The sequence below is a fragment of the Salmo trutta genome, chromosome 35 (assembly GCF_901001165.1).
Source record: "Salmo trutta chromosome 35, fSalTru1.1, whole genome shotgun sequence".
Classification (NCBI taxonomy): domain Eukaryota; kingdom Metazoa; phylum Chordata; class Actinopteri; order Salmoniformes; family Salmonidae; genus Salmo; species Salmo trutta.
The window spans coordinates 30,125,888-30,150,793 of NC_042991.1; the positions used below are offsets into that span (position 1 = coordinate 30,125,888).

The 24,906-nt window shown below is 44.4% G+C and overlaps 1 protein-coding gene across 3 annotated transcripts; it reads right to left on the bottom strand.

Annotated features, from left to right (window-relative positions):
* Positions 1-4,433: 4,433 nt before the first annotated feature.
* LOC115175044 (apolipoprotein B-100) lies at positions 4,434-20,897 on the bottom strand. Of its 3 annotated transcripts, XM_029734186.1 has the most exons (30): positions 20,744-20,897; positions 19,834-19,875; positions 19,520-19,632; positions 19,133-19,278; positions 18,840-18,987; positions 18,250-18,402; positions 17,910-18,034; positions 17,726-17,811; positions 17,169-17,610; positions 16,967-17,081; positions 16,725-16,871; positions 16,415-16,626; positions 16,102-16,297; positions 15,802-15,981; positions 15,473-15,674; positions 15,292-15,344; positions 14,783-14,899; positions 14,455-14,660; positions 14,185-14,367; positions 13,943-14,073; positions 13,619-13,829; positions 13,347-13,519; positions 13,013-13,176; positions 12,815-12,924; positions 12,333-12,706; positions 6,183-12,215; positions 5,950-6,061; positions 5,763-5,786; positions 5,425-5,611; positions 4,434-5,302 (listed from the first exon to the last, which is right to left on the bottom strand). In XM_029734186.1, exons 1-30 carry the CDS (start codon positions 20,796-20,798, stop codon positions 4,850-4,852), a joined length of 10,893 nt encoding a protein of 3,630 aa, XP_029590046.1. In that variant the 5' UTR covers positions 20,799-20,897; the 3' UTR covers positions 4,434-4,849. The 3 variants fall into 3 exon arrangements, with proteins under 3 accessions (XP_029590046.1, XP_029590045.1, XP_029590047.1); XM_029734185.1 differs by lacking the exon at positions 15,292-15,344 and having other exon boundaries at positions 14,783-14,950; positions 15,471-15,674; XM_029734187.1 differs by lacking the exons at positions 5,763-5,786; positions 15,292-15,344 and having other exon boundaries at positions 14,783-14,950; positions 15,471-15,674.
* Positions 20,898-24,906: the final 4,009 nt, after the last annotated feature.

Here is a 24,906-nt window from a genome sequence, read left to right on the forward strand (position 1 = left end):
CCGGACTGTAGGGCGACTCACTTGGTTCCGGACCGTAGGGCGACTCACTCGGTTCCGGACCATTGGGCAACTCTGGGAGCGCCGGACCGTAGGGCGACTCTCCTGGTTCCAGACAGTGGGCCGTCTCTCTTGGTTCCGGACAGTGGGCCGTCTCTCTTGGTTCCGGACAGTGGGCCGTCTCTCTTGGTTCCGGACAGTGGGCGGTCTCTCTTGGTTCCGGACAGTCTGGACGAGGCACTGTTGCCGGACGTTCTGGACGAGGCACTGTTGCCGGAAGTTCTGGACGAGGCACTGTTGCCGGAAGTTCTGGACGAGGCACTGTCGCCGGAAGTTCTGGACGAGGCACTGTCGCCGGAAGTTCTGGACGAGGCACTGTCGCCGGAAGCTCGGGACTGGGCTGACGCACTGGATGCCTGATGCGTGGGGCTGGTAGTGGAGGTACCAGACTGGGGACACGCACCTCAGGGCTAGTGCGGGGAGCAGGAACAGGATGTACTGTACTGGGCTGATGCACTGGAAGCCTAGTGCGTGGGGCTGGTACTGGAGGTATCAGACTAGGGACACGCACCCCAAGGCTAGTGCGAGGAGAGGGAACAGGACGTACTGGACTGGGCTGACGCACTGGAAGCTTAGTGCGTGGGGCTGGTACTGGAGGTATCAGACTGGAGGCACGCACTTCAAGGCTAGTGCGAGGAGCAGGAACAGGATGTACTGGACTGGGCTGATGTACTGGAGGCCTGGTGCGTGGTGCTGGTACTGTCTTCACCAGCCGGCTAGCACGCACCTCAGGACACATAGTGGGGACTAGTAAGGAAATGTTTGGACTCACTACTGTTAAGTTGTTCTGGATAAGAGTGTCTGCTAAATGACTCAAATGTAACTTATTTTTGGATTATGATAGGGTAAGACTGGTGTAGTAAGCTAATAAGGATTTATTTTTTAGTAAGGTCAATGGGTATAATACTGTATATTTATTTGAAATTACCATTGTGTAAGGACAGATGCTGGGAGACGAGAAGCAAGTACAGGAAGTGAACATTCAATAAACAACAGACGTTAAACAGAACACGGACAGTGTCTGGGCAGGGGAAAAATAATGACATTAACGCTGACCCGGGGAACAAACTGAGGAGCAGACAGATATATAGGGGCAATCAACAAAGTAATGGAGTCCAGATGAGTCCAATATTGCACGTAATGATGGTAACCGGTGTGCGTAATGATGGGCCACCTGGCACACTCGAGCACCAGAGAGGAGGAGCGGGACCAGGCGTTACACAGTGAACAGATTATGCTTGAAATGTAGTTACTGCAACAACACATATTGGAAGGAGGGGTTGATTTCTGCTGCTATGGAGTTGGTAGTCAAAAATATTTTACATACAGCTTTGCGTTAAAGGGATACAACACCTCAATATCTACTTTGTCAGACAATTTTATACCTTGGACGTGTCCTTAAGTCCATGTTTATCATTCCATGTTTTCATAAAGAGCTCTGCTGTAGTGATTCCCAGAAGGAATGGAATTTTTTTTATCTGGGATTTGTACATCCATTTTGGGACTTTTAAAATAATTTATTATCTCCTCTATTTAAACCCTTCTAGGGTATTGGTATTTTATGTATAAATGACAGTGACAGTGTTGTTTAACACAGTAAACTCAATTTCTATGTTTCTTGATCCAACAAACATGTTTTTGCAACATACTGTACTTGGCCATAGGTCCAAGGACCTTTTGAGGTGTGTTTCAAAAGTTATTCATATAATGTGCTGGATGATGTCATGATTTTCTACTATTATCTAATTTTATGAGGAGTGCAATTATGTTGGGTTTCACATGGCCATGCTCTATGCAGAAATACATCTCTTATAAAATGTACAGTTGAAGTCAGAAGTTTACATACACCTTAACCAAATACATTTATACTCAGTGTTTCACAATTCCTAACATTTAATCCAAGTGAAGAATTCCTTTCATAGGTCAGTTAGGATCACCACTTTATTTTAAGTATGTGAAATGTCAGAATAATAGTAGAGAGAATGATTTATTCAGCTATTATTTCTTTCATCACATTCCAGTGGGTCAGAAGTTTACATACACTCAATTAGTATTTGGTAGCATTGCCTTTAAATTGTTTAACTTGGGTCAAAGTTTTGGGTAGCCTTCCACAAGCTTCCCACAATAAGTTGGTTGAATTTTGGCCCATTCCTCTTGACAGAGCTGGTGTAACTGAGTCAGGTTTGTAGGCATCCTTGCTCACACACGCTTTTTCAGTTCTGCCCACAAATCTTCTCTAGGGTTGAGGTCAGGGCTTTGTGATGGCAACTCCAATACCTTGACTTTGTTGTCCTTAAGCCATCCTGCCACAACTTTGGCAGTATGCTTGGGGTCATTGTCCATTTGGAAGACCCATTTGCGACCAAACTTTAACTTCCTGACTGATGTCTTGAGATGTTGCTTCAATATATGCACATAATTTTCCTACCTCATGATGCCATCTATTTTGTGAAGTGCACCAATCGCTCCTGCAGCAAAGCACCCCCAGAACATGATGCTGCCACCCCCGTGCTTCACGGTTGGGATGGTGTTCTTTGGCTTGCAAGCCTCACCCTATTTCCTCCAAACATAACGAAGGTCATTATGGCCAAACAGTTCTATTTTTGTTTCATCAGACCAGAGGACATTTCTCCAAAAAGTACAATCTTTGTCCCCATGTGCAGTTGCAAACCATAGTCTGGCTTTTTGATGGCGGTTTTGGAGCAGTGGCTTCTTCCTTGCTGAGCGGCCTTTCAGGCTATCTTGATATAGGACTCGTTTTACTGTGGATATAGATACGTTTGTACCTGTTTCCTCCAGCATCTTCACAAGGTCCTTTGCTGTTGTTCTGGGATTGATTTGCACTTTTCGCACCAAAGTACGTTCATCTCTAGGAGACAGAACGCGTCTTTCCTGAGCGGAATGACGGCTGCGTGGTCCCATGGTGTTTATACTTGCGTACTATTGTTTGTACAGATGAACATGGTACCTTCAAGCATTTGGAAATTGATCCCAAGGAGGAACCAGACTTGTGGAGGTCTACAATTTTTCTGAGGGCTTGGCTGATTTCTTTTGATTTTCCCATGATGTCAAGCAAAGAGGCACTGAGTTTGAAGGTGTGCCTTGAAATAGATTCACAGGTACCCCTACAATTGACTCAAATTATGTCAATTAGCCTATCTGAAGCTTCTAAAGCCATGACATCATTTTCTGGATTTTTCCAAGCTGTTTAAAGGCACAGTCACTTTAGTGTATGTAAACTTCTGATCCACTGGAATTGTGATACAGTGAATTAGAAGTGAAATAATCTGTCTATAAACCAATTGTTCGAAAAAATTACTTGTCATGCACAAAGTGCAAACCAACTTACCAAAACTATAGTTTGTTAACAAGAAATTTGTGGAGTTGTTGAAAAATGAGTTAATGACTCCAACCTAAGTGTATGTAAACTTTTGACTTCAACTGTAGATATTCCATACAAATCTGCCGTTCCCAGCTACAATAGTCATTTACAACATTAACAATGTGTACACTGTATTTCTGATCAATTTGATTTTATATTAAATAGACAAAAAAAAAGTTGCTTTTCTTTCAAAAACAAGGACATTTCTAAGTGACCCCAAACTTTTGAATGGTAGTGTACATAAGCTTAACTTTGATTTGAATATTTCTTAAACTAGACCATTAACAAATTGTTTGTTTTAAAGCAATGTTTCTTTGTTGAAAGTTGATACTTTAAGAGTATAGACCGTGTTATTGTTTTGACAGTTGAGAAGTTCAGTGAATGAATTTGCAACAAAGTTGTATCTCACTTAAGTCCCATGCTCATAGAATGGCACCCTCTAAGATTCAGAAAAGATTGCCTATTTTTTGCTATTGAAGTCACACACCCGACTGTACCTAAGGTGCAGGAGATGAAGAGCAATACCGTAATGGAATAAAGTCTCAGAATCAATGCACAAATTTCATTTAATTAGCTTTCAAGACCTTCAACAGAGCATACACAAACAAACAGTGACCACATATAGCTAATGTGTGTCAATGCAATCAAACATGATGAGCAACATCTGCGTTTAAACACATGCTTGAAAGCCTAAAATATACAAATACCACAAAGTGAGGTTTGTAATGTTTTACCCCATGCTTAAAAATTATTAATGCTGTATGGTATAATTAAGCAATAAGGCCAGAGGGGGTGTGGTATATGGCCAATATACCACGGCTAAGGGCTGTTCTTAAACACGATGCAACGCAGAGTGCCTGGATATATTGGCCATATACCACAAACCCCAGAAGTGCCTTATTGCTATTATAAACTGGTTACCAATGTAATTAGAGCAGTTCAAATAAATGTTTTGTCATACTCGTCAGCCAATCAGCATTCAGGGCTCGAACCACCCAGTTTATAATAGACTTTATTGATACACTTCACTCTTTACATCTTGAATAGTAAAGACAAGGGAAGTGGAACACAACAAAGTATTGCATTTCCATGTTGGTTCATCAGTAGTCATTTACACAAAATAATAATACAACATTTTTATCAAGTTGTACATGTTAACTTGACTGCTATAAATACATGCTGAAACACTTATTGAGCTAAGTGTCAATTTTTTCCCTCCCAAGCGAGCATATGTGTTTAACAGATGGTAGTGTTTAATACACTCAGGGTTTAGTCTGTGGATATCTCACTGGTGGAAGGGAAAGGGAAGGTTGTTCTCAAGCCTTCCACTAACTTTCACGAAAGCCTCATCAGAAGCCTGCTGCAGAAGACCAGTGATGGTGAGATTGAGCTGGTTCACCACAGACATGCTCATCTCCATGACTCCAAGTTTTCAATGATCATCTGGATGGCCTGCTCAAGAATGGAGGCAATGGTGCTGGTCAGCTGTTTGAGGAGCACAGGCAGGGTGGTTATCTCCTCATAGTCATGCAGCTTCAACTGGGTTTCCTTCAGGAACTTAGTGGCACCATCCAGGAAGAACTGGACGGTGTCCCAGAAGTAGATTGACAGCACGAAAACATGCTGGCCGACAGCATCGAAGGCTTCCTCAATGTGTTTGCCTGAAGTGATGAGGTGCGTGAAGATCTCGTACTTGTCTGCAAAGCTGTTCAGGGTGGATGTGATGGCAGGGAGTCTCTCCTTCAGGCCCAGGAACATGTCGTGGAGGACCTCCTTGTTGTCAGCAACCTGTAGTTTTAGATTACCGGCGTCCTTGGTAGTAACTCTGATGACCAAGATGTCAACATCATCCTCTGGGGCAGACTGTTGGATATAGGAGAAACATAAGAGTAAATAACAATTTCAAAATACTTTAGCAATAGGGTGACGTATCTGATGTGTAAATAGGCGCACAATAAATATGTTAAGATATGAAAGACACTCACAGCATAACGGCTGTAGAGTCTAGCGCTCAGCTGAGATGGTTTCCTGCCCTGGAGTTCAAGACCCAACAACCCAGTGGATGGAGTAGAGATGGAAGCACTGACTCCATCTCTGCGGGCAGCATAGCGGAAGTTCACATCAGTGAAGGTTGGGCTGGTGATGTCCACATTCAGGGTGTGACGGGAGACACTAAGAAGTTGAAGAAAAACATGACAAGCATAATCAGTTACCATCTTAATTTATACTTGTGTGGTTAAGGTATTTATAATAGTAAAGCTCAGCCCTTGTTTTATTTCAGACATTGAGATAATGAAGTTAAGATACTTTTTACAATATTTACCTTCCCTCATCTTGGCGTTTCTTCCTGGTATTCACAAATCAAATAAAACCAACTGTGTTAACTGATATTGAAATATCTTCAAATCTACATAATGTCTGTTAATATGATTAACATTGTGAGACTAAATAATGTCCCAATGGGTATTATACATTGAGAAGGGGTCTGTTAATTAAAAAGAAAGTATTACCTCATAGAGTGGGTAATCACATTCTGAATGTCCATGGTCAGGTCAGCATGGGTCAGGATAATCTTGCCAGTCAAGCCCAGGGCTTCATTATCAACATTTGCTTTGATGGAAGCTTTTGAAAGTAGTTAGAGTTACAAATCATTTGAATAACAATTTACAGTAAAAGATCAGTGACAATATGATTCGTTTTTCATCTATTACTTAAAAATAACGCCAATTTCAAAGAAATTTACCATCCATGTCATAATCCAGGAGAACAATGGCAGAGGTAGCAGATGACTTGAGTGTGGCTTTGAAAACAGGGGAGTCACCCTCCAACTCAGCTGCCATATCTGTGGTGTACACAGGAGTGGCAATCTTGGCGGTGGTAGAGATCTTCTGCTTGGTACCTGTCAGCTCGACAGCAGTCTTCTCAAAGAGCGAAATGTCACCCACGTTGCTTGGCTGAGACATGTCAATCTCAACATCAGCAGTCAGTGATGTCAATGGTGCAAAGTCAATGGTAGCCTGGGCTATATGCTTTCCCTTGGTGTTGAAGGTAATCGCATTGGCTTCGTTGTTGCTGGCGAATTTCAGCACTGCATACACACGGCTCACGGATGCCTCAACAGCCAGGTTCTCGTCCACATCCATCTCCAGGATAGTTGTCTCATCGTTGCTGAGTTTAGCATTGGCAATGACCTTTGAGGTGGAGCGTAGGCCATCAGCATTCAGGTAGATGTTAGCTTCATTGTCCAGAGCTCCCAAAACAGCATTGTATTCAAGGATTGTGCCATCAATGTTGCCCCTGATGGATGACTCCACAGAGATGTACTCAAGGGTTCCCTCTAGCTTCAGGCTGTGGTCAGCCTCTGCCTTGCCAATTGCTTTGATAAGGGGCAGGTTGAAATCACCTTTCAGCTTCAATGTAGAGGCAGCATTTGGCTTGGTCTTGGTGTCTGCAACAAGTTGCTGGTTGGCTTCCAGGTTGAAGATGGGCAGGGCAATCTTTGCGATGGTAGCCACAGACACCGCAGCTTCCAGTTTGTCAGTGTTCAGGCTGATTGTGCTGTCATGGTTTCCCTCAATGTGGGGGTTCTCCAGAGACAGGGATGTGGCCAGCTTAAGTCCTCTTTTCGTGGTCAGGCTGCTGGTGCCATCAAGCTTGGTCTTAAGAGCCTCAAAAATGGAGGCTGTGGTAGCTCCCAGGCGGAACACAAGGTCGTCCTCAGTGTAAAGTCCGGCATTGGCATTCAGATTGAAGATGGGTGACTTCAGGTAGAGTTCGGCGATCAGGTTGCCCAGAGAGTGAAAATGACTCTTCTGGTACAGGATCTTGGAATCAACATCAAGAGACTGCTCTGTGGTGGTCAAGATGTTCTTCAAGCCAGTATGCTCATACAGGTTCAGATCATTGGTGGCTGGGATGCGCATGTTAAGGAAGGATAGCTCAATCTCAGGGATGCTGATAGGGGTTGTCAAGAATTCAAGATTAGCCTCACTGTTGACAGTAGCAAATATACCAGCCTCTTTTTTGTTGTTGTCAACTGTGAAGTTGTAGGAGTATTTGTACTGGTTGAAACGGGCAAGAGCCACAGTGTTGATCTGTTGAGTTTCAGGCTTGATGATGGCAGAGTAGTCGTTCTGGAGATCAATCTTGGCCACCAGTGCCTCGTTGAAGCGGAGCTTGGTGTTTCCCTTGTTCTGGAAGTCAAAGAGAACCTCAATTGGATCTATCACAATGTTGAGTGAGTTGGACAGGATTCCACTGAGATCTCCAACAAGCTCTGTGTCATGGTTTGCCTTCAGTTCAATTCTCAAATATCCATAGCTAGCTTTTCCAGATGCCACCAGAAGGCTGTTCTTGACCTCTGGGCCTTCTGCTTCAAACCGGGCATCAAATGTGATGTGACTGTACATGACTGCATCAGCGTTTATGGTCTGCTTCATCTTCAGAGGGACAGTGTCAGTTTCAGCTGAGATTTTCAGGTTAGCAGTGCTCGGACTGATGGCGAAGTGAAGGTCACACTTGTGTGTGACCTCGTGAAAGTTGAACATCATAGCACCATCATTTCCAACGGTCAGAGTGATTGTTGTGTCCTCCAGGCGGGCAACAGCCTTTTGGGTCACAAAGGCTCCATTGGTGAAGCGAAGGATTGGGATATTGATCTGGTGGCTGTAGGTGGTGTCCACAGAGGCAGATATTCCACCCTCCATAGCAAAGAAGGCATTATTGACAATGTCAGTCGTGTAGTGTGCAGTGGTTGCCTTGACTGTAGTCTTAGCTGAGGCCTGGGATGAGAATCCGTAGATGATCACTGATGCCTGATGTTCAACTGCAAGTGCATTGTGAATGAACTTAAAGGTCTCTGCAACAATCATGCGTCTCATTTTGGGGATGGCAACACGAACACTGGAGTTCAGGTTGAAATTGAGGATCTCAATACTGGGTGATGTGGCCTGGGTGGCCAGGAAAGCAGTGAACTGAGGAGTCATCTCATTTTCAGTGTTGTTCCAGAGCTCAGCAGAGCTCCTGATGCTGTAGACTGGGGTGATGACACTGATCTTACCATAGAGCTTGCCAAAGCAAGGGACACTGATCTCACTGGGAATGGCAGGGAGCTTGATCTCAGGGATCTGGAGAGTTGGAATCTCTAGGAGCTTCTCTGTGGCCACCTTAGGGAGGGCAGGGAAGGAGAACTCTGGGAATGTGAGCTCTGGGAGAGTAATGTCAGGTAGGGTTGGCAGGTAGCTCATGGTCAGGTCTCCAAAGAAAGCATCCAAATCAAGCATCTGGATCTCAAAGTTGACAATGAAGTCGATGAGCTCTGTGACCTTCTGCTTGATATCATCAAAGGAAACGGTGGTGGCTGGCACTGTGTGGAAACCCAGGATAGTGAACTCAGGGATATCCAGCTGTGTTGGAATTTCAATCTCCTGAAGCTTCTCCAGGCTGATCTTCATGGAGGGCATGACCAGGTCAGTGAGAGGGATGGTGAATGATCGGAAGTCCAGCTCAGCTGTCTTCAGTCCAGTAATTACTCCCTCAATGATCTGCTTGACCTCGCTGACAATTTGTTGTTCACCAGCATACTTCTGGATCACCTCAAACACATTGCCGAACACCTCATTGATGATGGTGGTGACCATGGTGTAGTGTTCGCTCAACTGCTGCAGGAATGAGATGATATAATGTCTGAGGTCCATATTGGTAATTCTCTGCTTCAGGATGTCAGAAATTGCCTTAAGGTCATTAAGGATGGCATGGTCAGCTATGTCCTTCACTGTTTTGATCATGTCTGCAACTTTGATTTCCCTCAGATGTTCAATGAAGTTAAGTGCAGATGACACAACAAAGTTGACAAACTCTCTTGAAGCCTGAAGTTTCTGTGGGATCTCAAGTGCCTTGATCAGCTCGTTTACATGAGCGGTGTATTCAGCAATAATCTTGTTGACTTCATCCACATAGGCATTGTAATCAAATGACTTCAGCTTCTGGATAACAGAGTCGAGATACTCGTTCAGCTGGTCAATCACCTGTTTGATCTCAGTAGCTTTCAAGTAGTTGATGGCTTCTTCCAGCATCTGCATTACCTCCCCTGGGATATCGATGGCCTTCAGCTTGTTAACAAGGACCTGAATTGTTTCACCAATTTTTAACTGCTTAATGAGGTCCACAACCTTCTCCAGGACTGCTTCAACCTTCTTGTCAACATCATATTTGACAATCAGTTCTGTCAACTTGGCATGGAAAGCATTCAACTTACCAAAGATGTCGAAATCCTGAATCACTTCCTTGACAGGCTCAATAGCCTTGCTGAATCTTTGCCAATCTTGCTGAAACTGATCTATCAGCTGCTCAACATAAGCTTCCAAGTTGAGGGAGGTAATGCAGTTCCTCAGATCCTCAACAAATTGGGTTCTGTCAAAGTTCTCAATGAACTGCTTCAATTCACTCACTGCGTTTTCAAGCTTAGCCTTGATTTCAAACTGTGCATCAATGTCGTGCAGGAGTGCAATGCTGCTGTCCTTCAGTTTCTGCATGTCAATCTGCTTGATCAGCTCTTCAATGGCATCAATGACAGCTATGATAATTGTAGTTAATTCATACTCCTTGTTGATGGCATTCAGCTCCTGGTTGAGCCTCTGGATGACAGTTTCAGATAGGCTGCCACTCGCAATCATATCCTTGGTAACATCAACAATTCCCTGAATGCAGGATGACAGATCAATCAGCAGGTTTTCAAAAGCTGTCTTGAGGTTCACCAGAAAGGCCTCTAGGTCTTCCAGAGAGATGGCATACATCTGGGTGAGGGTAATCAGGTCCTGTTTGAGCTGGACAGCCTTGCCTTCAAGATTCAGTTTGGTAACAAAGTCACTCACATGCTGGGGCAGAGCCTCAAGCTTAGCCTTGATCTCTTCACTGTTAATGTAATTCTGCAGTTTCTCTGCCATGCTCACAATAGTGATCTTGATGTTTTCCAGGATTGCAGGCAAACTTTCAAGGAAGGGCAGGTTAATCAAGTGACTGTCAGTGTTCTTATCATACTTCAGGAAACCAGAAATTGTGAATTCCTGCTCTTCACTGGCAGCTGTGTTCAGGAGGCCGGTGAGGAGGGTTGCAGACAGCTCCAGTCCAAGCCTTTCATCATTGTTGTAGGCACTCACTTCCTGATTGAGAGCATGGTTGTTCACCTTGGACTTCACCCTGAGTGTGGCTTTCTGCTCCTGGGGAGTCAAAAGTGTGTCCATCTTGTTGTCCAGTGTGGTCTCCAGGGAGAAGCCATTGTCCAGCTGCTGAGTGATGGAGGCTCTGCATTCATGAGAGCTGGCAAAAGCCAGGGGCTGTGCTTTAAGAAGGAACTTTCCATATAGCTGAGCGCTCTGCTTGCCATACAAGGTCAGGTCACCATCAGCATTGAAGATGGCGTCAAGATTGAAGTCGAAGGGAATAATGCTGGCACGGATGGTGTTGTCGAAGCGGAAAGGCTGGGAGTTGAAGCGGGCATCATTTTGGATCCTTGCAGCAAGGCCAACAATTTCAAGCTCAGTGTTGTGGCTCATGTGAGCACCGTGGAGCTTTCCAGTAGTGCTGCACTTAGCATTAGCGGTCAAGTCTGCATAGTTGATCTCATAGGTGTGTTTGAGCTCTTCCTCACCATAGGCTGCCTTCAGGCTTCCAGTAAAGTCAATTTTGTAGACCACTGCCTTTAGCTGAGCCTTGTTGACTAGGTTGGCTTCCAGCAGTTTCAGGTCATTGTTCACATTTACAGAGGCAGTGTAGTCCCGAAGGTCAATGGTGATGTCATGTGTATAGGAAGTGCTCTCGCTGACAATGGCCTCAGCCTTTGAGGTGAAGGCAAGGGTGGAGAGAGTGATGGTCAGTGCGTTGGCATTCTCAACCTTCATGTCATTCAATGCACTCTTGGTGTCAATGGACAGAGTAGCCTTGGAGGCATCAATTCCACCGTTGAAGGTGTTCTCCATGGTGAACGGGCCCTGCAGGGTGGTTGTTCCGCTTGTGGCCAGGCCATCCTTGTTCATTGTCAGGGTAGCTTTGTGTGCAGCTTTGTTCTCAAGCAGCTTTACAGTGCCATCACTGTTTACAGTCAGGCCATTGACATCCAGGGAGGCAGTGAGAAGAGAGTATATGCGATTTGTTGAGTATTCAGTGTTGGTCTCCATCTTGATTGTGACTGCTCCAGAGCCAACAGAACCATCAACCTGGTTGTGGATATTCATGCCAAGGGCATTGGTGTCACATTTCAGGGACAGCATGTTATCCTTGAACACAAGTTCAGCAGCATGGGTCAGGATGTCTTCGAATGCTTTTGTGTTAGATACAACAGACAGCTCGCCATTGGCGAAGGATGCAGCAATGGTGTTCTGGGCCTTAAGAATTGTTGAATCAATTTTCAGGGAAGATTCAATCTTTGCCTCTGGTCTGAATGGGAAGATGGTAAAAGACTGGGTTGTGATTGTGGTGCCATAGACAGGTCCTGCTTTGACTGTTCCCTCCAAGTTGCTATCACCAGAGATCTTCAGTGTTGGAGCCAGTATTGGCGCTTCAGAATTGAAGCCAACTTGGCCGGTGTGCTCTAGATTTACATTCAGACCCATGGGGCTTGTTGCTTCGATTTTGCTGCTGGATTTCACATTGATCTTGTTGTCTGTAACAGTGCCAACTTCCCTTATGCTAATGCTGGCATCAATGAGCTTGTGGCTCACGGAAGTCTTCACATGGGCCTTGATGGAATCAGCAGGAGTGGTGGCAAGCAATCCAGATCCTATTTACAACACAGAAGGAACAATTATTGATTATTGCACAACTAAACATGTTTCAGATGGTGTAATTCTCAATTAAATACAAAGGCATTAGAAAATGTCTGGAGGTGGTACACTACCTTCAATCGTGATGCACAGGAGTTCCAATGAGCAGCTGCCTGTCACATCAAACTTGGCAGAATAGCTTGGTGTCTCAACGGCATCTTTGCCAGCAGACACTGAGCCCTCCAAGTTGTAGAAGTTGCTCTTCACCTTTGTGGACAGCTGAGCTTTTCCAAAGAGGGGCACAAACACATCAAGGGTCTCTGGGATGAAAAGCTCAGGGATGGGGATCTCCATGGATGCAATGTCCAAGCCAAGCTGGGGCAGAGCCAGGTGTGGTGTGGTCAGTGCAGCTGGGAAGTTCAGCTCCTCAGATGATTTTCCACCAAGAGGGAGGGGAATGGCGATGAAGATATGCTCATTGTTGAAGTGGTAAGCAGCTGTGGCCTCGCTGTTTAAGAAAATTAGATTTAATCATGAATTAATCATGGAATCCAAAAAAATCTGTTAATGTATTGATAGAAAATTATTCTTATGGTAGTTGATTGATGTAACTTACGCATTCAGGAACAGTTTCTCAGGCAGAGTCATCTCTGGCATCCCAGGGACTCTCAGGTTCTGCAGGTATGGGATATCAGCAGCATATTTCTCCAGGTAGTTGTTGGTTGCCTGTAATATAAATATATAGTCATATATTACAGTTTAGAGAGGACAAAATATTGATCAGACGATAAAAGTATTTTTGTTTAAGTATTACCTCCACGGACTTGGTGAGGATGTGATGGACCTTCATGTCGGTCTGGCCCACCTGCTGATCAAGAACATCACTGACCGTCTTCTGGATTGCCTCGGCATGAGGGAGAATGTTCTGGATCTCAGAATTCATGTCAGACTTGACCTCAGCCACAATCTTCTCGTCATCTACAAAGTAGGAGAAATTCATGTGTAAATTAAATTACATTTTAATAACTTTCCCGTGATTACTTGACATTTAAAGCCTGGAAAAGCTCTCAGAAATGTAAAGTTAAAGTTGATCAAGAAGCAAAACAATTCATCGTACAAAGGTTGGTCGATATTGAAAGCCTGCATACCATATTTTAGGGTGATCTTTTGCACTGAGGTGGTCTCTGGGAGCTTGATGTCACTCTCAAGCTCAAGTTCCAGTTCCTCACCACGCTTCACGTTGGCTGTAACTGTGGCATCAGCCTTGATTGAAGGGACAAGCAGCTGCACCTGCAGCATAGCATCCTTCATGGCCTCAATTCTGCATAGAAAACCATGAGTCCGTTGGAATTTGGAAGAAAGGGAAAACAGAAGAAACCAAAACAGGGAAGTACTTTGTGGGGTAGCATTGTCAGCTTACTTAGCGCGGCCAACCAGGGACAGCTGAGGGATGTTCTTGTTGATGAGGTCAATGGAGATGGAGTGTATTCCTTTGCCCTTGGTGTTGCCATCCACAACGCCCAGTCTGATTCCAGCCTCCAAGTCAAAGTCAGGGATCTGGATGTCGGTGGTGATGACATTCTTCCTCCTGTTGTACTTCACAGTGGCTGTGGCCTCAGTGGGGTCAGCACCTGTGTCCAGGATAAACTGAATAAGTTAGTCACCAAGGAAAAGGTTGTACGGTAGATATGGAAGGACTGTGTTACTCTAAAAGAGGGCTTTTGTAACTTAGAGCTAGCTATACCTTCTGCCTTCAGGACCATCTTTACAGTGTCAACTTTCTGACGACCTTCTTCTCCCTCCCTGAGGAGTTCGTAGCCGATGGTGGCCGTGTATTCAGTGACCTCACCAGTGGGGTGGAGCTCCACAGCAAGCCTATAGAAATGTTTCATTTCCAAAAGTTAAGGCTAAGATCAATTTCTACCTGAAAATAGGAAAACATATATGGAGCACGTTAAAATGTATTTGCATCGAACTAGTACTTACTTGCTATCTCCGGTAAAGGGGAAATAGGGTGCTGTGTCATGGGAGCTAGCATCAGAGTACTGAAGGGTGGTGCAGTACTTCATACCAGCTAAGAATGGAGTGCACTCAGACACATCAATTCTGTCCTCTACCAGAGACGGGATGGGTTTCACTCCAGCAGAGGTCACTTCGAACAGCTTGTTGCTATAATTGGGGTCGTGGAAAGGAAATGTTTAGGCTCTGATAAATATTGGTCATCAAGTATTATCTAAATGATACTCTGACACTTACGTGATGCTGATGAGCTTGGCAGGACCCTGAGGAGCAGGGATGGTCAGCTTGACCTGGTTGTCGGCCATGGCGATCTTAGCGCTGAGCCCACTCTCGTGGTATAGGCTGGTGTGCATCTCCAGGCCAGAGAGAAGGTACTCAGGAATGTGGGAACCAACCCGGGCCACAAACTCAATTCCAGCGGAGGGCATGAAGGAGACCTCGCTCTGTGGGAAAGGGATCAGTCAAAGTATATTATATAGATATGCAAAAAGACTGATGGACTTCACATGTATTAGGGTTACTACAAATAGAAAACAGATCAGTGAAAATAAATATAAAAGTTTACCATGTCGGGTGTAATGTGTAGTCCTCCTTTGATGCCAGGGGTGAAGGTACCAGACAGGGCAATCTTCAGTGGCACACCAGTGGCAGTTGGCAGGAAGAATTCGTTATCCATGAAGATGTAATGGGCGAAGACTTCATTGTCAGTGTTGGTCATCAGTCCCTTCATAAGCTGTGGAACATGTACAGTTGAAGTCAGAAGTTGACATACACCTTAGCCAAATACATTTAAACTCGGTTTTTCACAATTCCTGACATTTAATCAAAATAAAAATTCCCTGTTTTAGGTCAGTTAGGATCACCACTTTATTTTAAGAATGTGAAATGTCAGAATAATAGTAGAGTGACTTATTTCAGCTTTTATTTCTTTCATCACATTCCTAGTGGGTCAGAAGTTTACATACACTCAATTAGTATTTGGTAGCATTTCCCTTAAATTGATCAACTTGGGTCAAACGTTTCCGGTAGCCTTCCACAAGCTTCCCACAATAAATTGGGTGAATTTATGAATATGTAATGGGCGAAGACTTCATTGTCAGTGTTGGTCATCAGTCCCTTCATCAGATTTCAGATTTTGGATAGTAAATTGAGCTTTAATTTTTTATCATTGATATGTCATTCTTGCCAGATGAGTTAACATTAATGTATATCTGAAGTGATAGTGTTGCTTTTTTCCATATCTTTATACATACATCAGTGGGGAACATCTTGAGTACGTTGTCAATCATCAGACCAGCAGAGTAGGCCATCTTCTCCATCTCATTGGTCTTCAGGTATCCAAGTTCATTTCCCAGCAGTCTCAGGTAAACCATAGCCTCAGGGGACTCCTGAGTCTTCAGATCCCTGACCAGTTTGTTGAGGTTGCGGCCGATTTCTCTCACGATGTTCTGGGAAGCCTACAGAATATTTTTTTCAAGGAAAGAGGCAGTTAGCTCATGCTACAATTAAATAACTAGGATTAAAATCACCCTAATTAAAATGTTTGTGTTGGAAAGAGGAAGAACATAGTATGGTTTTGAATACCTGTCTCTTCATTCTGTCTTTCTTCAGAGCGGGCATCATCCTCTTCATGACCTCATTGACCTGCAGGGGCATCTTGTCAGAAACGAAGTAGACGGTCTTTAGAACTGTGTCAGGGAAGAATCCGTTCTCTCCGAACAAAGCCTCAACAGTTGGCTCAAGTCCTTTGCCTTCCATGCCAACCTTACAAGTGAAGAGAATGTTCACCATGAGACTGATAGAAAAATAAGTGTATATTCTGTAAAAAAAAAAACATCATCCCTATAAGAGGCTTAGGGAAACAACTTATATTGTATTTTTTACCTCCACCATGTCAACACTGTAGCCGAAGGCCTTCAGGGTCATCTCCAGCATGACTTCCTTGGGCAGATAGCTGGTGCCCTCGAAGAGCATATTTCCTTGCACAGATCCAATCATGTAGTTGCGGGAGAACTTGGTGGGATCCATGACAGTTCCAACCTCATTTCCCTGCAGGGCATCAAGAATCTTCTGTCTCAGCCTTTAATGGAAGGAATAATTTATTACATGGTCAAACCTATGATGAGGAGGGAACAACCGAACAGAATATTTCTGTTAGCTGAGGCAGTAAATACTGCAGATGATATCTCTCACGTACTCCTGGGTCTCGGCTGCTGTGGATGCCAGTATATTAGTCAGGTGGGAGATGACAAAGCTCTTGGCCTGCTGGTCTTCTTCGATTGGCAGAGCGGCGGCCAGCTGAGCCAGTTCAGCAGGCTGAGGGTCCTTCATCAGCACCAGGTAGGCAGCAACACGCTTCTGCAGGGGGCTAGCACCACTCAAAAGAACCTGCATGAGCACCTCTCTGCCCTGTAAACAGGAGAATGTGTATAACAGTTCTGCAGTGAACGAAGAGTTGACAGTTTCCATATACATTTTTTAAAGCTAATAGGATAAGAGTGAGTTACCTCCTCAGGGACAGGGGTCTGTCTAAATGCCTGAATGGCAGCCTGTTGGACTTCAAGGGAAGCGACGGGCTCATTTACACACTGGATCACAGCAGACTTCAGGGCAGGACTGGCGGCTCCCATGGCTGCAGCCATGTTACCAATAACCTGTGGAGCAGAAGGAAGCAAACATGAATTATTCTGATTCAAATTGTTGCTGTGTGAGTAAACCTGAAAAAGCTATGGGGAGCGATGGAACACACCCTCAGGGCCAGGAAGTTCTGCTCCTTGTCACCGGTGCAGTCACCCAGCTGGGCAACAGCAAACTCAGCCACAGCCTCGATCTCAGGGGTCACTTTGCCCTCGGCCTTGTAGAATCTGAAGAGGAACACATTGTCAGAATTTCATCGTCTGCATCTGCTTAGTTCCATTTAGAAAATATGTTGCTTTAAAATGTCTGTTTACCTCTTGACAACATTGCTCAGGGCATACAGGATAGGCTTGCTCTGCTTGTACCGTGCCATAGCCAGCATGTCGTTGACCAGGAGGGCAGAGGGGTTGGGGACCAGTCCCATAGCGAACACGACGGCATCAACCTCAAAGGCAGAGTTGTCAAAGGTCCTGAGGATCTGCATGATGGCACTGCTGCACTCTGGGGTACCGCACTGGGCCAGAACCTGGTAGGTCAGTGGTCCGGACACCTTCAGGGCCTCGGGGATAGCAGGGCTCAGGGTCTCAGCCTTCATTCCACGGACCATGCTCACAAGCTGCTGGAAGAGGTGGGCTCTCTTCTCACCGTTGGACAGAGTGGCCAGTTCCCTCAGGACGGCCAGAGGAGCATCCTTGTCCTGAACAACGCTCTTGTCCTCAGCAGCCTCCATTGGCAGACCCTTGAGGTTGGCCACATCTGCAAGAAGATAAAGTCAGTTTTGACACTGAGCAGGTGAAATCCTTTTTCAATTATCTCTGACTGCCTACGATAATCATCTTCATAATTAGAATGCAATGTAAGGGATACTTACTGTGGTCAAAAACTCTCTCATTGTATGTGGAAACCTCCAGCAGAGTCAGGAACTGCTTGCCAACGTTGGTAACTCCATACTCTCCCCTGTGGAAAGCCAAAGAGATGATAAAGACTTATGCAACATCTCTTAACATTGCAGGTACATATTTCATAAAACATTACAGGCATAATGTTTTACACACTTGTGAGAGAAAGGCACCAGGATGTGCTTCTCAGTGCAGGCACCAGAGATCATGTGCTTCTTGTCATTGTCAAACTTGTAGTTGCAGGTCTGGGAGCTTCTGATCAGCTGAGCAAGAGGATAGTGCTGTAGGAGGATAAATTATTATTGTTTACGTTTTTTTGTCAAGTTCAAAAGTGAATAAGGAGTAATATTAGTTGTCATTTCAGCTACTGGAGCGGAGAAAGATAATTACTTTGAAGGGTTTTTGTAAAGGAGTTAAAAAGTGAATTAGGATTAATAAATTATTTAGGGTTTATTTCAGAATCTAACCAGCAACTTTTACTTTCTTGCAGTCTTACCATGCCAGAGATGAGGGCCAGGGGGCTGGTGTGGTCCCTCTGGGGGATGAAGTGGTCACATTTGGACAAGTCCCTGTTGAGAGTGATGTCAGTAGCGATGTCCTCCATGGCGTTGACTATGTAGTTGGTCTTACACATGCCGTGGATGGTGGGCTGAGGGGAAAGTCAATGATCCTTGTCATATTTAAAGAAATATAAATACTGATTTATGTTTTCTGAAAAACTGAATGTGACATATTGCTCTCTGCAGAGCCATGAACATAATTTTCTTGGCTAGTCTTGTACCTTGTAGTGCATCACGTCGGCGTGCCAACAGTACTGCATTCCCTTTCATTTATTATGTCTTTATTACACAATAATTACATTTTTGTTTCTTGGATTCACTAAAACAAGCACCAATATGTACCATTGTCTACCAAGTAGTCTCCAATTGTATTGAATAATATGGAGTAATAAGGTACACACTGTTAGTAATAAAGTACCCATTGAGTAGTACTCAATAAGAAATCACTTGCTCATATCACTGAAACTACACTGTAATACAACGTGTGTAGTTATGATTAGGGTGTTTTCTGAGAAGATCAACATACCATTTTCTTGTTGTTCTCCTCTTCCAGCAGGGGCACGGCAAGGGCAGAGATGATACCTCTCTTGATGTTCAGGATGGTCATGGACTCATCCTCCTCAGGGTACAGTTTCACATCGTACACTCCCTCAACCACAACCTTCAGAGGATGTCTGAGCAGGGAGAGAGAGGTGAAAGGTTGGTTACCAGTTAACTCCAAATTACAATGTGCTTAATAGAAGAGAGGACAAGGAATTTTGAACAAATATTGGGGACAAGGGTTGGGTTAGGGCATGTGTGACAGCCTTGGGGTCTTACTTCTCCATGGCAGCAGCGAAGGCATCAGATCCAGGTGCAGGTCCGAACACAGGGTTGCCCTCTGCGTCCATATCGACAACCTCACTCAAGCTACAGCCTGTGGTACGCAGGATGTAGCTGCAAGACTGAGGAACTTCAATCTCAACCTGTAGGGCGAGACAAAGAGGTCACAATGTTTACTAATTCTGCAAACATAGGAGACGGGACAGCATGACAGCATGATAACTTGTGGGCTACCCTTTGTAATTATAACATGCTAGCTTGCGTTCAAATTTGCTAGAAATTGCTGTCGTTGTCTCATTGCAAACAATGACATTCCGTTTTTTTATGAGTCACCAGTATGTACACAGCATAACTTTTATGTTACTGTAATATTGATGGGCTTACCTTGCAAGAGCCCTTTGGTCCGTTCCTGAGATTGGAAGCTCCATTCACGGCATTCAGGGACTCTGCTTCATATTGGTATTCATATTTGTGAAGGCTCTTGTACCTTTTTGCCACTAGGGTGGAGGACAGAAATATATTGCAAAGTTAACACAGATAGTTAATTATATTCCAAACAAGCTCATCTACTACTGCTTAACACATAGAATTGGACTCTTTATTGATCTCGGTAGTAATTGTTGGGTGTGTGTCCGATGGCAATAAATAGCCTGCTTTCTGTTAGAGCTAAAACAAAGCCTTTGTGATTTTTCACTTACGTAAGCATGTTGGATTTTCTTCTTCAGCATTGTCTTGGGCATCTTTAAGGGAAAGATGCATAAGTACGTTTCTTTTGAAATACAATGTATTTGAAAATGTGACTAGCGACTGTCTTGCTTATTAGTCTATGAAAAATGTTAAACGAGATATTAGCCTGATCATTTTAAAGGCAGACAATTCCAAGGTGCTACCACACCTTTAACCTTTAAAATGTACAATATTTGATGCACATTTCTGTAAAAGAATGTAATACATCTTTCTTAAATGTGTGGTGTAAAATGTTGGGATTGGGAAGAGGGGCGAAAGATGAGGAAAGTTGGAAAGGGATTTATATAGGGCAGGGGGCGGCAACAGCGGGGATTACTTTTGTCCCCCCAAAGTTTTTTTGTTAAATTGTTGTTGTTTTGTTTTGTCATAAAAGCCTGTAAAATCAACAGGAATTTAGAGAAAATGAGTTAAATTTAGGACATCTGTTCCCAAGTATTCCCACAAATAAAAAAAATAGACGTATGTGATCGACTCAATGTAATCAAGATATAAAATGTATTGTTATTTTGCAAATACAATATCTTTTTGGCCTTAGTTGTGGTCAATTTGCAGTGTACAAATTATTATAACTGTGTTCCTGACCATCCGCTCTGACAAAAAACGGCCTGCGGCTGAATATAGGTGCCTACCCCTGATATAGGGTAATGTAAGATGCTTCTACTTTGTGACGTGATATATTAACATTTCAATACATACAACATTTCATACAAAATAGGTTTATTTGACATCATTTTGGCATCTGTTGAAAACTATAAACCTCTCCAAATTAAAACATATGATAAGTGTTACAAAAACCTTTTTCTATAGACTGTTAAACAACCACGTTTTCCAGAAGCAGGGAAAGGTCAGAGAGGTACTTACAGGCCAAGGCAAGGGTGCTCAGAAGTAGCAAAAGGCAGAGCTTTGCGTCCCCCATGATGGGTTTGTTGAAGCTCTTTTCCTTAAGGTTTGAGAGTACTCAGTCGAGACTGATTCCTTAACCCCAGCACAATGTTTTTATACCCCGAGAGACGGGAGGGGTTGCTGGGAGTCACAGACAGTACTGATGTCCCTGCTCCAAAGTCCATCCCACTCATCCCTTTGGAGGGACACAGGCGAGTGGCTGTTCATGGATTCCAAGCATCTGTAAACATTATCTATTAGTCATATATATTTTGTTAATCATATAGATTTAAGCAGATATGATACACTAACAAGACATTTCTTTTGTTCGTTCCCCCCTCAACACACACACAAACACAACTTCTTTCCACAATATACTACCTATGTTTTTAAGTACATACTGGTATATAGCCACACTGAACTTGTTTTTATTCAATCTTTTTGTATTCTGTGCTTTTTTATATACACCACCGTTCAAAAGTTTGGGGTCACTTAGAAATGTCCTTGTTTTTGAAAGAAAAGCACATTTTTTGTCCATTAAAATAACATCAAATTGATCAGAAATACAGTGTAGACATTGTTAATGTTGTAAATGACTATTGTAGCTGGAAACAGCTGATTTTTAATGGAATATCTACATAGGCGTACAGAGGCCCATTGTCAGCAACCATCACTCTTGTGTTCCAATGGCACGTTGTGTTAGCTAATCCAAGTTTATCATTTTAAAAGTCTAATTGATTATTAGAAAACCCTTATGTTATGTTATGTTAGCACAGCTGAAAACTGTTGTCACACCCTGATCTGTTTCCCCTGTCTTGTGATTGTCTCCACCCCCTCCAGGTGTTGCTTATTTCCATGGTGTATATATCCCTGTGTTTCCTGTCTCTCTGTGCCAGTTTGTCTTGTATGCCTTTCAAGTCAATCAGCGGGTTTCCTGTACTCCTGCTTATATTCTCTTTTGCTAGTCCTCCTGGTTTTTGACCCTTGCCTGTTTTCTGGACTCTGTACCCGCCTGCCTGACCATTCTGCCTGCCCTGACCTCGAGCCTGCCTGCCACTCTGTACCTCCTGGACTCTGAAGGTTTTGACCTTTTGCCTGTCCACGACCATTCTCTTGCCTACCCCTTTTGGATTGTTTAATAAATATCAAGACTCAAACCATCTGCCTCCCGTGTCTGCATCTGGGTCTCACCTTGTGCCCTTATAGTTGTACTGATTAAAGAAGCAATACAACTGGCCTTCTTTAGACTAGTTGAGTATCTGGAGCATCGGCATTTGTGAGTTTGATTACAGGCTCAAAATGGCTTTCTTCAAAAGTACTTTCTTCTGAAACACGTCCGTTGATTCTTGTTCTGAGAAATGAAGGCTATTCCATACAAGAAATTGCCAAGGAACTGAAGATCTCGTACAACATTGTGTACTACTCTCGTCACAGAACAGTGCAAACTGGCTCTAACCAGAATAGAAAGAGGAGTGGGAGGCCCCGGTGCACAACTGAGCAAGAGGACAAGTACATTAGAATGTCTAGTTTGAGAAAGACGCCTCACAAGTCTTCAACTGGCAGCTTCATTAAATAGAACCTCCAAAACACCAGTCTCAATGTTAACAGTGAAGAGGCGACTCCGGGATGCTGGCCTTATAGGCAGAGTTCCTCTGTCCAGTGTCTGTGTTCTTTTGCCCATCTTAATCTTTTCTATTTATTGGCCAGTCTGAGATATGGCTTTTTCTTTGCAACTCTGCCTAGAAGGCCAGCAGAGGTAACTCTGGATCTTCCTTTCCTGTGGTGGTCGTCATGAGAGCCAGTTTCGTCATAGTGCTTGATGGTTTTTGCGACTGTACTTGAAGAAACGTTCAAAGTTTTCCGAATATACTGACCTTCATTTTTTAAAACAATGATGGACTGTCGTTTCTCTTTGCTTATTTGAGCTTTTTGCCGTAACATGGACTTGCACTTTTACCAAATAGGGCCATCTTCAAATTTTATTGGTCACATACAGTACACATTGTAGCAGGCTCAAGGGTGTGGAGTTTCCACGTCACCAAGTTCAATAACCAGAATGCAAATGGGGAATATATTAGGGATATTTGCACACGGTGGAAAAGGGGGGGGGTCCAGCAACCAGTTCACAACGGGTAATCATACAGATAATTCTCCCGCTTCTCACACTCTCCCCCTCTTTGTGCAACCTGCTTCTTCTTTTATCCCCAAGCACTCAACAGTTTAACTTTTTAGTGAAAGGGGGCAGTATTCGGAAATTCTGATGAATGATGTGCCCAAATTAAACTGCCTGCTACTCGGGCCCAGAAGGTAAGATATGCATATTATTAGTAGATTTGGATAGAAAACACTGTTTCTAAAACTGTTTGAATGATGTCTGTGAGTATAACAGAACTCATATGGCATGCAAAAACCTGAGAAAAAAATCCAACCAGGAAGTGGTTTGTAGTTTTTTCTATTTCACTGGCTGTTGGCAGTGTGTCCCGCGGGTGGCATCCCACATGTCCCAGAGTGGTTAATGATCCACCAGCTTGCCTCGTTGGGGCAGGAAGTCCATAAGGCTCGGGGGAGGAGCCAGCAGGCTGCAAGATATCTTCCTTCAACCACCACTCCCCTCACCTCTCCCTGCCATCTGCCCCCCCTCAGCTCCGACTGGGAGGGAGGGGCGGTCCAGCTCCCTAGAGTATCCCTCCTGGAGAGGGCATCGGCATTTCCATGGGCTGCACCTGATCTGTGGACGACAGAGAAAGCAAAGGGCTGTAAGGATAGGAACCAGCAGGTGACCCGGGTGTTACTGTCCTTATTCCGTGACATCCAAACCAGTGGTGCATGGTCTGTCACGAGGGTAAAGTGCCGTCCCAATAAGTCATATTTCAGCGTCACCACCACCCAGTTGATCGCTAGGCATTCTTTCTCCACAGTGGAATATCTTTGTTCCAGCAGCAACAGCTTCCAGCTAATGTATACGACTGGGTGTTCCTCACCTTCTTGTAGCTGTGATAGGACGGCACCCATCCCTGTTTCGGATGCATCGGTCTGTACCACCAGTGGTTTGGAGAAGTCCGGGGTCACCAGCATGGGTCCAGAACACAGGGCTCCCTTTAGTTCCTGGAAGGCTTTCTCCGTCTCCGCGATCCACGTCACCTGGGCGGGCAGATGGCTCCTGGTCAGATCTGTCAGGGGGCTGGCTAGGGAGGCAAAGTGGGGGATAAATCTCCGGTAGTAACTAGTCAACCCCACAAACGTGCGTACCTGCTTCTTGGTGAGGGGGCGGGGCCAGTCTCAAAATCGCCTCAACTTTCTTCACCTGGGGTTTTACACATTCCCTCCTGATCATGTACCCCAGGTACTCAGCCTCCCACAGGCCGAGCCGACATTTCCTCAGGTTAGCTGTTAGCCCCGCCCCCCCGTAAGGTCTGCAATACCGAGCCCACCTGGTTTAGATGGGTCTCCCACTCGCTCCCATGGATTACAATATCATTGAGTTAGGCCACCGTGTACTCATGATGGGGACAGAGAACCCGGTCCATCAACCTCTGGAAGGTGGGTGGGGCCCTGTGCAACCCAAAGGGCAGCTTTCTGTAGTGGACCAGCCCATCCGGGGTGGCAAAAGCAGTTTTCTCCCTAGCCTCGGTAGCTAAGGGTACCTGCCAATAACCCTTCGTCAGGTTGAGTGTGCTGATAAATCGGGCGGTCCCTAGCCATTCTATTAGTTCATCAATTCGGGGCATGGGGTAGGCGTTGAACTTTGAGATTTCATTTAACTTTCTAAAATCATTACAGAAGTGAATGGTGCCATCTGGTTTTGGCATCAACACTATGGGGCTAAACCACTCACTATTCGACTCTTCGATGATTCCAGCTTCCAACATAGCTTTTACCTCGGTCCTAACTACCTTTCTCCTTGCTTCTGGTATGCGGTAGGGTTTCAACTTCACCCTTTTCCCTTTTCCCGGGTAGGGTACTAGCTGATCCCAATTCCTTCCGTCCGCCTCCATCACCTTCTTTAGCATCTACTTTAGGGTTCTATTGAATCTTTCCACCAATCCACTGGGTTATTTTCATTAGTTTGCAGAGATCCTTCATGATTCGCGACATGAACAGGGTTCCCTGGTCGGTTAATATCTCGTCGGGGATGCCAACTC